At 43.8% G+C, this 14,499-nt stretch overlaps 1 protein-coding gene across 1 annotated transcript in view; it reads left to right on the forward strand.

The window, feature by feature from the left end:
* GPC1 (glypican 1) overlaps positions 1-14,499 on the forward strand; it is a 205,223-nt gene that overhangs the window by 88,099 nt on the left and 102,625 nt on the right. Inside the window, exon 2 of the mRNA XM_082056808.1 lies at positions 13,656-13,814. Within this exon, the coding sequence (XP_081912934.1) occupies positions 13,656-13,814 (159 nt within the window). The remainder of the gene's footprint in view (positions 1-13,655; positions 13,815-14,499) is intronic.

Genomic DNA, 14,499 nt, shown 5'->3' on the forward strand with positions numbered 1-14,499 from the left:
TTTCCTTCACATCCCTTGAAAGCCAGCGATTGCCGTGTGCTGTGAGGGAAGTGAGAACCTGGAGGAAATCAAAGATTTTGTTTCACAGGAGCTGTGGAGTTCAGAGCACTGCCTGCTTACTGGGCATTAACGTGGGGAAGCACGGGGTCAGGGTGGAGGGAAAGGTGTTGAAGAGGAGGAAGAAGGAGGTGGAGGAGTGGACAGTCGTGTCCATGAGAAGAGTCTGGGAAGGAGCAGGATGAGATGACAGTGGAGCTGCCAGTCAGGCACGCGGTCTTCTCCTTTCTGCAGTTGTGCAGTGTGGTCCGCAGCTGATGAGCTGTATGTGTGCAAGGATGTGCAGAATTATTCATTACAGGACACCAGGAAGTACCTTTTCTAAATGTAACAGAGAAGTCTCGTGGTCAAATTTCAGAGGTGGGCTGAAGGACAGGTGGAAGACAGGGTTTATTAAAGGGTTAAGCACCAAGGGAAAGGCGACAGTCTGTAGTGCTAAAGAAGCAAGTCACACTCATAAAGGAGGGAAGGGGGAGAGATATCGGCTGCTGTCTTGCTGCTCGAGTGAGGCCAAGTGATGGACATCACAAATCCCAGGGGACTTTCAGCAGGAATGAGATGAGAATACTCTGCTGATAGTTGGGATTTGAACTGGATCAAAAATAGACAGTGTGTGAAGTGTATTAATTAAGGGTTTTTCAGCTGTCACGAGGAATGAGGGTGCAATTAAAGGTGCAGATCTTGTTGCACTTCTTATTTCTAATGCTGGATAAGTATGCTTCACTGTCACTCTTGCATCCTGATTAATGTCTTCTCCTGGTTCCCATATGAGTTGCAAGAACCTCGCCTGCAATCTCTACCATTGCCTGACACCCCAGCAGGTAGATGGACATGTTGTAACATCTTGGGAAATAGAGGACAAAAAAGTCCTCTGAGACTGTGTGTTCTCAGTGAATAGTGCAAATAAGAGTTGCTCAGTGGGGTATACTTAGAGCTGTTTGCCCAGCCTGTTTCTAAGCATCCCCAGTGACAACACCTGTTCCCCTGAGATTTCCACTTGGGTTTTCTCCAGCACAGGTTCACTGAGGCTCACCGTGACTGGCATTCAAGCTGTGTGAGCACATATGGTAGGAGAGGAGCAGTCCCTCAGCAGTACTCTGGGGAAGCCTGAAGGCTGGAACATGACTTGCTTATGAACACCTAAACCAAGAGAATTGCACAGTGTTTACTTTGAAGGGTGCTCAGAGGAGCGTATCCCTCCAGTTTTCTATCAGAATTGGTCAGTAAAGGCCACGTAGTTAGGTGGTGGGAGGCAAGCAAACTGCACACAAGAATGATGGCTCTGCAGAACGTAATCTTCTGCTCTGGGAGCCTTTGCTTCTCTGTGGGTACTTGGTTTTATGTCAGTAGCTCAAAAATGAGCCAAGAGATGGGCAGGGCCAGAGGAAAGAATGCTGCAAGGCAGTGCTGAAAAGCATTGATCCGTGGTGGTAGTCATAGTGTCACTTACTTACTGCTCAGACTGGTATTAAATATTTCCTAAGGTCTTACAAAAAGAAAAGGTGCTTTTGAATTATATTCATGACGTATGGTAATAGTGACCAGACTGGTGGATATAGTATATTTCATCTTTTAAGAGTGCCAAGAACATGACCCATTAGCTTAACTGAATCTGGAAGTGGAGGTGACTTGCAGACTTGATAAAACTGCTTTCTAAATCCTGGGGATGCTCCCTTCTTTCTTGTTAAGACAAGAAATAAAAATTTGCTGACAATATTGTGCTGTAATGCACAAAGACTGTGATTATTCGTGGTATCATAGAATCATTTTGGTTGGAAAATACCTTTAAGATCACCAAGTCCAACCGTTAACTTAACAATATTGAGTCTACCTCTAAACCGTGTCCCTAAGAACCTCATCTCAGTGAGCTCAGAGAACAGAGGGATCAAAAGGAGAGCTTGCCACTTTGACTGGGATCCTGGATTTAGACCTAGTTAAGTACCCGGGAGCCTGACGTATGAGATGCACTTTGAAGCACTACAGATTTTCCCAGATGGGAATAACATATCTACTCAAATACACAGGATCAGAACTAAATTCAGGTTTTAAAGTTGCATCCTTTCCTGACTGGCCCATGATGTCTTTTAAGGTGACTGCAGAAGACTTGTATGCTTACGTTCAGAGGAAAAGAGGTGAAGAAAAAAATCGTGTTGTTTGCATTTAAACTGAATCTGCCACTTCTTAGCAACACTCAAGTGAAAAAGACCCAATAACCAAAACGTCAAGGACAGACCTTTGTCAAGTTAAAATTCCAAAAATTGCAGAGCTTTTTCCTCACCCATCTTTATGCATTAGCTGAGTGCTTAATGAATGACAGTTTCTCTAAGATATTCCCTAATCATAACCATACTCTATGGAGACCAGTTACAGCATCGTTATCATCTCTTACTCTGTGAACATCTTATGTCTGGTTAATAATGGTTGCAGTGGGAAAGTGTGATCCAGCTCTCTGAAGCCAAGATCTTGTTAACATTCCTGTAAATGATTGAAGGTACATGAGTAATCTTACTGAGTTAATTTGCCTCTTAATTTCTAACTACCACCTTGAAAAGTGGATTTAAGCAGTACATCTAGGAATGCTGCTTTGTTCTGTTTGTAAGACATAGCAGGAGTTCACATCCTCACTGCAACATAACTGCTGTGATTGCTACGATTTGTGGTAGAGATAGGTTCTTTCAGTCTAAAAGGAAAATTTTTCTTTTATGGTTTTCACAAATCACAGTGGTCAAGGTGGTGGTGTGTCTGTTTTCCTCCCAGTCAGAAGAGATGTTGTTGCTGTTTGTGTCCTGTGAAGAGTGCACTGGGATTGCAGAGAGCTTGGTGGCAGCTGCCCTTGGGAACGCTGCCTGGTACGTTGGAAGCACGGTCACCTTTGTCACCTCTGCCAGGCTCTCTGAGGGGAACCTCACTGGTGCTGGGGTGGGGAGCTCCCAGGAAGGACAAGAACATTGCAAGGTGTTAGAAGCTCAGGGGTGACCCAGTTTCCCATATGCCAACATCAAGGTCCACCAGTGTGGGTCCATATGTGTGAAAGCAAATCTCATTCGTATCTGGGGATGCTGAATCTCTATAATGCTTTAGCCAGAGCTAGTTGGAAAAGAGCATGGGTGTTCTTTTCATGTTCTTATGAATGCGAATAGCAGTCTGTTTCTCTTGAGTAGTTGAAAAGGTTGTGAAAGGCTCTATTTAATATTCTCTGGGCTAAAATGACCCGTTGAGATGTTCCCCCTGTCCCTTTCCCTTCCTCATGCTTCCTCCTAGTGAGCCCAGCCATGCCTGTGTATGTACTGAAACGTGAGCCCTGATGGAGGAGGCAGGCGGGGAAGAAGCAGCCAGGCGAACATAGGGCTTAGGGACGAGTCCAGCAGAAAGTAATCTCTTATAATCCCTGGAAAATGTTATTCCAAATAAAGATGTAAAGAAATCTAACTGCTCTGTCCCATGAAATGTAAACCCAGCTTCATTACTAGATTAATCTGCAGGGTTTACTCTGAATGTAAAGGCCCTTTAATGCATAGCAATTAACACCATAGATAGTAACGCTTATTAATATGTCCAAATGAAGGTTGAGTTGTAGTTGCTGTGGGAATCGCAACTTCATTTTTTTTCAGACTTCTCTATTTGAAAATCCCTGCTAAATCGATATTTTTGGTCCTGTTAACCACACAGAGACACGCATAGAAACCAAACATCAAAGAGCAAGCAGAAATGTTTTTCGTTTCTTTTATGAGTACTGCTACAGACTAAGAAGTAAGAGGGGAATTGAAAGTTTAAATAATTTTTTAAAAAAATAATCCTTGCTCTAAAATTTCTACTGCCAAATTTCATCAGAGACTAATTCCTTGCAGCTGAGCTGCAAACCTCTATGAAAATAGGGGTTTACAGTGGAAACACTGACTAACTATAGCTACGCAGTCCCATGAATAATGACGCTCTAATTATGCCTTATGATTTACCAAGACCGGGTTTCTCTGTAGCTCATGAGATTTTGCTGGTTTTAGGAGCAAGGGTTTTTTTTCTTTACTGTGGTTTGCTCCCTTTTGTTCATATTATGTTGGCACATACTTTTTGAAAAGCTTTTCTCTGAAGAGAGCTGGGCAGACAGCTATGATTAAGTATGAAATGATTGGGTGAGCTGTTTGTCAAAGTTATAAATAGGATACCACACAAACCCAACACTAATCTTGCTGAAAGACAGATACTGGCAACATTTCTTAGTCATCTGTTCCTGACGCTCAGGGGAGAGCAGCTACACTTCCATTAAGTTTTCAAACAGAAGTTGCCTAAAATAAATTTCTCTGGTAGAATTTTGGGCATATGCACTATGAGCTGTGCTGAGATCTAGCAAGGCGTTGGGAATTTAAATGTTCATCCCAGTTTAAACCTGGTCCCTTGGGTCACCCCTCTGTGCGGAGGTGAACGGTGATGGTTTGACTTTTATGGAAACAGAAATCTGTTCATGAGATGGTTGTTGTGGGACCAGACTGGTGCTCTCATCTCCTCATACCCTGAGTTAATTTTAAGGGTAGAAGAGGAGCTCCTTCCAACCTGGTATTCTGTGATTGCATCTTTGGGTTTACAGATTACAGTCTGTAACCTGCTTTTGGAAGATCAGATGGCAGCGTAAAAAGATCGATGGCACAGGTTTCACCTACATGCTTCTGCAACCAGAGTGAAGGGCAGCATATTGAATTCCTTCTGCTGCAGATCTCTTGCACACAGTGGCCAAGGCTCCTGTGGTCTTCAGCCTTCATGCTGCTACTTGTCTGTCCACGATTTGCATCAGCTGCATCAGTTTCGTCGAACTGGAAGTCTGCAATTGCATGTTCCCGCAAGATGACCCTGTACTTGCCGTTTCCTTTCATGGTGGCTCAAATTGTAGGAAAGGGCTCCACAGTTGTTCAGCACTTTCGCTGCCGGCCAAAACATTTACGAGACCAATAAACCAAAGCAATAGCTGAAGAAAAACCGAATGTTTCTGGGGCTGGAAAAAGCTTCAAGTTGCAAAGTGAAAAAGCCCACAGCAACCAGAACTTGCCCCTCAATCCTGCACCTTCCCACATCCCTGCCAACACATACAGCAAGGAGTTTTAGAGGAGGTATAAGCACTGGAGTTGACACAAGCCAACAACTTTGCATAGGTAAAGTCTCTTAAATTTTTACAAAGATTTGAAAAAGGATGATCTAGAATTTGTGAGGTTCAGACCATTCATTACTTACATCTTTTTATTTTTAATTTTGAAAAGCGTATGTGCATTTATAGAATTTAAGATTAATGAGTGTCATTAAACTTAATTTCTTAAGATTTTACATGTAGGCATTTTGTTTTTGTGAACTCTCAGAATCAGATTTGGATACAAGAATTTTGTTTAATAACTATTTAAAGACAATATTTTTTTGTAAACTCAGGAGTCATTTTCATTCTTAGCAGCAGACAGAGTGGTTGAGGGTTTTTAGTTTGTTTATTTTCCCTTGAGAGATATTTGTTGCTAGAAGGCACAATCCTTCTTGGACTCACACGTCCTCCTGCAGGAAGGGAATGAGCTGCCCCCACGGTGCCACTGACAGTGTCTGTAGTGGTGTTGAGCTTTGCTGGGCTTAGAAGGAAATGTTCTCTGTATGCTCCCTTCTCCATGAGAGTTGAATCCAGGTTTGTTCTTTGCACTGAAGTGATGGGGACTGGCCACGAGCACTCCCCATTCTTGAGCAACAATCTTACAAGGTTGCTGGAGCTCCTTGGTCTCTTTATCCCAAAATAGCCTGAAGTGCAGTATCACCATTTTCCTTGCTGGGTTTCAACAGGGGGACTGGAAAAGCCGTTTGTTTTTGACCAAAACCATCTTCAAGTTTCTGTCATGGATTATATGAATTATTTCGCCAGAGCTTTTTATTTTTTTTTTTTTCTTTAATGGAGGATAAACAAAAAGCCTTCACCTCTTAAACCTCTTAGTGGGAACTGAATCTTTAATCCTCAGTTTACTACCAAGATTCCTTTTCCAGTTTCATCCTTCTGGCAGCAAGCTGCCAGGGCAGGGGGAAGAGCTGTCAGTTTCTCAACTTTTTTTCTGAGAAGAAATTGGAAAAAAAGATTCTGCTTAATTAATTGCTTTGCCTCTTATGTAGTAACATATTTATGTTGTTATGAAGCCTCCAATGAAGCTGCATCTGATAAGAATGATAGATTTTCAGTTTGATCTTATTTTAGATTGCAGCAAACTGTGGATAAAAAGATTCTTTGTTCCAAGAAGGAGGGGGGAAAAAAAAAGAACCAAAACATCTGGTGAGAAGCTCAAGACAACTCTGAAAGAGGTTGATAGTGATGGATTATGACACACAACTTCAATACATCCCCACAAGTGTTATGTGAAGAGACAAGATAATTCTCCCCTTGTCTAAGAGTCTTTTTAAGAGTTTTCTGTTTTTCAGAGGAGGGGAAAAGAATGTAACAGTGAACTCCCTGTGTGTTTCTCCATGGTCCTTGTGATTGGTCTAGTCTGAATGGAAGGTTTCTTTCAAGATTTAGAGAGTGCTAATTGCAGACCATATCCTGGCTCCCCTTCGAAGCCGTTCATAGTGGAACATCTTTCCTAGGGCAGAGACCTGCTCAAGAGCTCCCCAGTGGTGGGTCCAGTGCCCAGAGAAGGATCTGAGGATCATTGGGTTTTGGTGTGTTTGGTCAGTTCTTCTAGGCAAAGGTCCTTCATTGCTTGTGGTTTGCGTGGATTTGGCCCTCATTCTTTCATTCCTCTCTCAAACCCCTCAAAAAGATATTTTCTACTGCAAATTATAAAGCATTTCATACTCTGTCCTTAAATACAGACTTGGATCATTGCACCCTTTGCTGATTCCTGCTGTGTGTTCACAGCTTGGAGTCAGAGTCAGGCCCACGTAGCTAAGGGCAGATCCAGGTCCTGATTTAGAAACTGGGGTAGCAGAGTGATGGGAAGGGGTGTTCTGTTCCATTCAGAAAGACACTTACAAAACCCAAGGGAGCAACATGTGGGTGAAGTGCTTTTGTGCAGATCTTTTCAGTAAGAAGTCTGTTGTCAGCATTTGTGACATTTTCTCTGTTCCCTTCCTTTGGGCAGTTTGCCACTGTAACATACACAGATGACATTAGGATTTTCAGACTGTCATTTCTGAAGGCACTCTTATCTACTCTGTACTTAATATTTTTCCAGGACACAGAGGTGGCACTTTCTCCTCTGTTAATTAACTTTTTTTTACCCATACTTGCCTGATTTACAAATTCCTCTGACGTTAGGGTCTAGGATTAAGCAAATTGATACCACACTTTCAGTGTGTGAGTGTGACACTGAGCTGACAGCCTTGGAGCCTGAAGTATTTTGACACACGAACAGAGCAAATAGAGAGGAAATTCCCATTCAGCCTCCTGCCCACCTCCCTGGGAGCCAAGCTCCTGAGTTGAACGGCCTTGTTGGCAGAAAACAGGGCAGTCCCAAAGCCCTCGTACTCGTCAGCGGTTTTCTGCTCCGAGGATGCGGGTTGTGATATTTCTCAGAAATATCTTTATCTATTCACTGTGTTGGGGTTTCACCGTAATGCGTTACAGAACAGCGCTAACCTGGTAGGGAGCCAACGCCATGTAGTAGCCAGATTAAGTTGTCATATTTCGTTAACATTGTTTTAGTAGTTTATTAAATCTTGGTAGGAGTAGAGAGGTAAGGAGTGGAAAGAGCAAATCTTGTGGATTATCTGCTCTTGATTGTTCGCTTCTGTTGGTATAATCCTGGTCTGAATGATGAGCTGTTGGAACAAGCATTTGATGTTTTGCTGTTGTCTCATCTTAAACACGTGCATTGCTTTAACAGAATAAGCATATTCTCTAGCTGTTTTTCCCAGTCTGCTGTCTTTGTCACTGATGTGGAACGTAATGCTTGTTTTCTTTATCTGGAATGAAAATATTAGTTCATCTGAGATAGCACAAGCTATTTGATCAGCCATTAGATGGTAAGGCGTTATAAAAGCTGCTGATGTGGGACAAATTCAGACCTGTGGTGTGCAGCTTGAAAAGACTTCATGCCCTTGTTATGAGTCCCTCAAGATACCCAGCTACTCCCTCAGCAGCGGCAAAGAGAATAGGAGTCAGTTGTGCTTGAGCCAAACTGAGGCCAGAGGAAGCAGTGGTGTGTGTAGGGAGGCCAACATGGATGAAGTGTGAAGGTTTGTCATACAATACTTAATATTCAGGCCTGCCGTGACTGCTGACAGTGTGTGCAAACTGAAGCCAAACAATGTGATACTCCTAATACATAATCAGAAAACAGAAGATATCATATTTTGCTGACTGCAGATCAAAGAAACAGGCTGACCAGAGCTTAGCTAACACCTGCCTTTGCAATATGGGAAGATTCCTGATTTGTACCCTCCTTAATAGAGCAGTCTAGTAGCCGGTTCAGTTTGATGTTAGCAGCTGCTATGAGAGAGCAGCTGGACGTCTGGACACCTTACACAAATATGATGGGGTGTAGGTGTTTGGAAGCGGCTTGCCAGTTGATGTTTCTCAGAGCCTCTAGAATGAAAATGGCATGAAGAGCTCTTCCTAGGTGGTCAGCAAGGACTGTCCCCTAGTTCTAATGTTCTTTGGGTAACCCTGTTTCCTCTGGGAGTTATCAGTGAAAAGGCTGGGTTTCAAGGTAGCATCATGGTACTAGTGCTAGAGGCTATGCTGTCATTTACTTATGAGCATGCACTAAATCATGTTCTTTTTAAAGATATGTATTTCAAGAGAGATGGGGACATGAACACCTGATACAGGAAAAGCTGGGAGGCATAAGGAAGTGGATTTACTTTAATTGCACTACCTCTTTGCAAGGTATTCTAACATCTGCACCACCTCCAGGCTCATTTTGCATCAGCTGCAGACACTCTGACATGGTTAAAGAAAAAGAAGTGCAGGGTCTCAGCTGTGTGGGGCTTGAGCAAGCCTGATTGCCTGAGACATGCACCTAGAAACCCCCAAGGAGGGGGTTTGGGCTGTAGGTGTCCTCGTGTGCTGGGGCCGGACTGAAGCAGCTGGGGGTCAGTTTTGGTCTAGGAGCATAAGACGAAGTTTTGGTGCAGTTTGGAGAGTGAGTGGGAGGAGAGTTACAAATACGAGGGAAGAATCATGACAGATTTATCACAGCCTGAAATAACCTCTGGGAGGAAAGATTTTGTAATAATTTGCATTTAGATACTCTGACACATCCAAATAACCCCAAACCCTCTGCAAACATTGTAATGAATTCAATCTCCAACATCCTGTGAGAGGGATAGAAATAGCACTATTTACATGGTTAAAGGAGCCAAGGACTCTTCCCTCAGTATTGCCTTTTACACCCCTGGGACTGGCCTTTCCCCTTGTTTTCACGGCTGTGGAGCCTCATGGTGGGGTGAAACGCAGCAGCAGTGAACAGCTCGAGCACTTTTCTGAGCTCACTTAGCCAAGGTCCTGCTGCTCCAGTGTGTTACACCACACACCATGGCCATGGTGACTCCCAGCACGGCCCGTGGCAGACAGACCCACAGCCAAGGGGAGCCTGCATGGGCCAGGGCAGCGAGGCCGGGGAGCATGGGGGAAGAATCAGGGGCTATTCCCCCTGTGGGGACCCAGCCACAAAGCAGACTGGCTCCATCCCCACGGGGAAAGTGGTCAAGTGGTTTAATATTCATCACTCTCAAATGCAGTAATGAATTTGATAGCCAAAATGATCTGCTAACCCAGCCAGCTGGGAGGGTATTTGAAGGACAATCCAAGCCTGTAGCCAGGCAGTGTGATATTTTCTTGTCATCAGCCTCCTGCCTATTCCTTTCCACTCCAGGGCAGTTAATCATAAATGAGATATTTGTTCGATGCTGTTTTCATGCATGCTCTGCCCTGTCTCTGTTTCCAAGAGACCGTGAAGTTGGTGGGTTACATCCCACACCAACTGCAGCAGCTTTTGCAGGAGAGCCGGCTCCTCCAGGGAGACCCAGATCAAACCCCACATGTTGGCTGTTAAAGGCTTTGGAGCAAGCCGATAGTTTTCTGAAGGGAAGCCGAGAATCACAAAGTGCATCTTCTCTTACTTACAAATATGTCTTAACTGCAGAGTGCTTAGGGCAGCATGGAGCTACTATTAACTAAGCCATCGAATGCACCCTGGGTACCTCCAAGATCCACAGTCAGACCTGCTCAGTTGGAGGTTTGAGAGTCAAGAGCTGGGGGGAGATGGCTGAGCTTAAGTTACAGACTCACATGGGATAGTGCAGTTCTCTTTGGGCCTGGCCCAGAGCTGGCCTGAGTCACTGGGAGTGTGTCCATTACCTTCAAGGAGATTTGGAGCAGCCCTCTGCTTGCTGCTGGTCTGGCTTCTGCCGTGCTCACTTGCTTTCTGTAAAGCTCTTCCAAGGGCCGGGAACATGCGCGCTCGAGGCAGCGGTTAGCAACGTGTCAGCTGCATACAAGGGGAGATTTCTCTGACGCAGCAGTGGAGAGGAGAACGCACACTGTATCTTTGCAGATTTACTCCTCGTAAAACACCTCTAGCTCTCCAGAGGTATCTGCAGATAATCTCCTGCCAAGTGAACCCAGAGATATTTATAGTACAGCTTCAGCAATGACATAACAGCAAGTTAGCAAACAAATGAACTTTGAAATATAAGGAGAGCAAAAATACGGTCTAAGAGTGTGTTTATTTTGGAGTCAATGAAAAACATGATAAAAACTAATGGTGAATGTTTTCAGGGTGGGTCAGGTTAAAAAGCAAAGAAAGCAAAGCATTTTTGTAGTGCTGTAAGACTGTGTTGTGTACACTGAGTTTGAATTACAAAGACAAATGATAAAAACTTTGCTTCCCACTGGGATAAAGTGCTGTAGTGCTGAGTACCATAGAAATGCCTGCAGAAAGCTAAGATAAACGTTGCTTCAGAAGGGATTGAAACTGCTTTGAGTTCAAGCATTTAAAAAAAAAAAATCTATATTAAATTCACAAAGTTGTGTAAAATTAAGCAATTTTAGTTACGGGTGTGACTTTTCCCTTGCTTTTCCTGTCTTTTATCCTCTGTCCCTTTCCCCCTCTTTGGTAGCGCTGGCTGTCTGGAGGTCATTTGAAGCTCTGTGAGCACAGCAAGGTGTTGGCCTGATGCCATCGTGCTGAAACACGTTCTGCTTTGCCTGGGGTGGGAGCATGGAGGTTTTTGTCTGGTCATGTCACATTTTAATTAGCATGCCTCACACTTCTGCTGCTCCTCGTTGCTCGTCAGGGAGCTCGAGCGCAACACGGGGCTCTTCCTCCCCCTCCATCTTCCTCCTGGGGGCAGGCCCTCTTTTTCCCCGGAGGCAATCCCACACTTCCCCTCTTCTTTTGTTTCTAAAGCCGCTAAACCGGCAGCTTTGATGAACAGGTCGGTGTCTCCTTGCCTTAGTGGCCATGTTTGCTTTCCCTAGTTTGGGGCAGGTTTCCTGTCTGAGCGGGTAGGAGGACATGGCACAGCCAGGCCCTGCTTACTGACAGCAGACCAGGAGATGGGAGTTCCCCAGGTGGTGAGTTCCCACTGCTTTATCTTGTTTTGCCAAAGCAAGGGATTAGTGAAGGGTTGTTAATGGCTTAGGCTGAACCTGCAAGGCCTGGTGGGTAACGGTGCATGGAGAAGTGGCGGGAATGCTCCTGCTTTTGGGTGCTATTGAGTGCAAGGACTTGCAGGACCAGGACTTCATCTGCAAAATTTATTATCAACTGAGTTGGGGGTGGTAAAGTCAGCCTTTGGGAACCATTGAGATCCTTTGGGATCCATGTCCTTGTTTATGGGCGTTCTAGAGAGGCCAGGCACTGAAAATGCCTCATGTTGTCCTAAGGGGACTACGAGCAGCATAGAAGAACATGTACCAAAGTAAAACAGTCAACAAAACTTCGATCCTCATCAGAAATCCTGTGGCAGCAGAAATCAGACAGAAGAGGCTGGACAAGCAGAAAGTTTTTAATTTGCCATGACAGGAAACAAAGCTGTGTCTTGTCAAAAAATTGCAGCTCCCATTTTCTGCCTGGCTGTCACATGTCAGCAATCCTCATGATGACTTTCTTGTACAAATGCAACTTTACAGAAACGGGTTCGGGGGGATGAATTGCAACAATCTAGTTTATGAAGGAAGGAAAGGCTTAGGCAAGCACTGTAACTTAAATTACATTTGGTGTGGCAAGCATTGGGCCACATGATGTTTATATTTGACTCCTAGTTTTTTTATTGAAGCAAGTTGCTCCTTTTATGGTTTTTCCTGTGCTCTCAGTCAGGCTACTAATGACACAAGGATAGGAGACATGCCCAGTTGCAAAGACCCTTTACCCTTAGGCACCCATTTGCTAAGGGCTCTACGTTAAAAATAACTAAAGACTTTAATGGGAAACTAGAGAACTGTGAAGGTTCAGGATTTGGAGCTGTCAAGACACACAAGATAAAACACAATTTTAAATATATGGTTCAGCTAAGCAATGACATTAAGACAGCAGTCCTGTAAAACTGCCAGCAAAATCATTGGCAACCCCAATCACATTATGTTAAGCACAGTAACTTCTTTGTAATTGGCTTATCTTGGTGCATACCTGGAATAAGGGTTTTTTTAGTAGTAGTATTGTTATTCTTTAAAAAAAAATAATCCTGATGTATCATTTTATTCAAATGAATACTTATCGCTGGGTAAGGAGAAATGTAGGGTGTGTTTGCAGGTAGATGTGTGTTTGTTTGTAATAACTCATAAGAACTTAAGCAATTATTTTTAAAATGTTTCTGACTGCCTATACAAATGCTTGCTTCTCCGTAATAGAGGTTGCAGAGGGCAGAAGAAGCTTCCATACTGAAGAATTTTCCAATTTAACTGCTGAGTCCTGTTACCTTCCTGTCCTTTCCTGTAACAAAGGGTATATTCAGTCAAGGATTGTCATAGCAACTCTTTTTTGGGTGTTGGTGTCTCTTTCTGGGAACTAAATTTTTAATTGAGAAAATAGTAAATGGGCAGATTTCAAAATGCTTGGAGGGGAATTGAATTAGTCACCTAAATTCCACTGGCATTCAGCACGTCTCTGTCTTTTGAAAACTGCTCCCTACTCTCACCTCTCTGGTTATGGAAATACGTTCTCGGGATAGTTTTTTTTGGAGGGTTGGTTTGGGAATAGGAGAAGCATGTCAGGGTTGGTTTCTTTTCCTTGACAAAGTAGTTTCAAACAGTTGTTTTAACACACATGTTAAGTCTAATTAGGACTATTACTGTGTCATTTAATCAGAGACTTCCATGTCTTCTGGGATTCTAAGCAGAGCTGTATTCTAAGGCAGACTTTGAGCAGGAGACACTTGTATTTCCCTTATCCATGCCCCATGTATGAATTTCATCTCCTTCACTTTTCCTTCCCTCACAGTCAGCAGTGAGAAAAATTTGTACCTGCATTCACACCAACCACTATACAGATGCAGGATAATTCAAATTAGGAGTAAACACGTAAAGCCTGGTTCAGATACAGATTACTAGGGAGCTGGAATATTTTTCGGCTGAGGTTGTCTGGGATGAAATCTTTCCATTTCCAGACCTGGCCATTTAACTACATTTCCTCTCTCTACATTTTTAGGGGAGCACCTGCGAATCTGCCCGCAAGGCTATACCTGCTGCACCAGCGAGATGGAGGAGAACTTTGCAAACAAAAGCCGAAGTGAATTTGAAGCCATGATGAAGGAGACTGGTCGCTCTGTGCAGATGACCCTAACAGCGCAGCACAGAAGCTTTGACAGTAAGTAAAACCTGCTCGGTTCCCACCTGCTCAGGGTCCAGTCACTGCTTAATTTTCCAAGCACTATTTGAGGCAGGGGTTCGTGTTCAACGCACCTTCCTCTGCATCTTGCTCCATAGTTTGCATGAAATGTTGAGCTTCAATAGGAATTGTACCTCTGGCAGTATTTTGGCAAGACCAAGTAGTTTTGAGACCTCCATTTCAGTGAAGCCATTGCAGGAGGCTGGCAGGCACTTGTACCAACAAATTGTGTACCTTGGCACCGACAGAGCTTTTACAAGCATGGCGTAATCTGGTCTTACCACAGCAGCATAACATTTGAGGTAGTGATGTAAAACTTGGCATTATGCCCAGAGCTGTAAGTTGTAGAATATGGTGAAGGTGACTGGGTAGCCCTCAGTAGGTGGGGAGGGTTTATGGAGTCTGGATTTTTCTTGTCCATTCTGTGTGGATTGCAAATGAAAAGGAGGTTAGTTCACATTAGATGCTTGTAACTTTCAGCTTCATACAAACATCAGAAAGTGTTGGACAACAGTAAAGGTCTTACAGACTGTGATGCATAAGATATTGTGGACAAACATGCTCTCCAAAGTACAGTATCCCTCCTAACATGCCAAGCAGAGGCTAAGGGTGGCTCTCTTACTTTCATTGTTCCCTGAAGAATCCATTTTGCAGAGCACAGTAA

The sequence above is a fragment of the Streptopelia decaocto genome, assembly GCF_964273445.1.
Source record: "Streptopelia decaocto genome assembly, chromosome: 6".
Lineage (NCBI taxonomy): Eukaryota > Metazoa > Chordata > Aves > Columbiformes > Columbidae > Streptopelia > Streptopelia decaocto.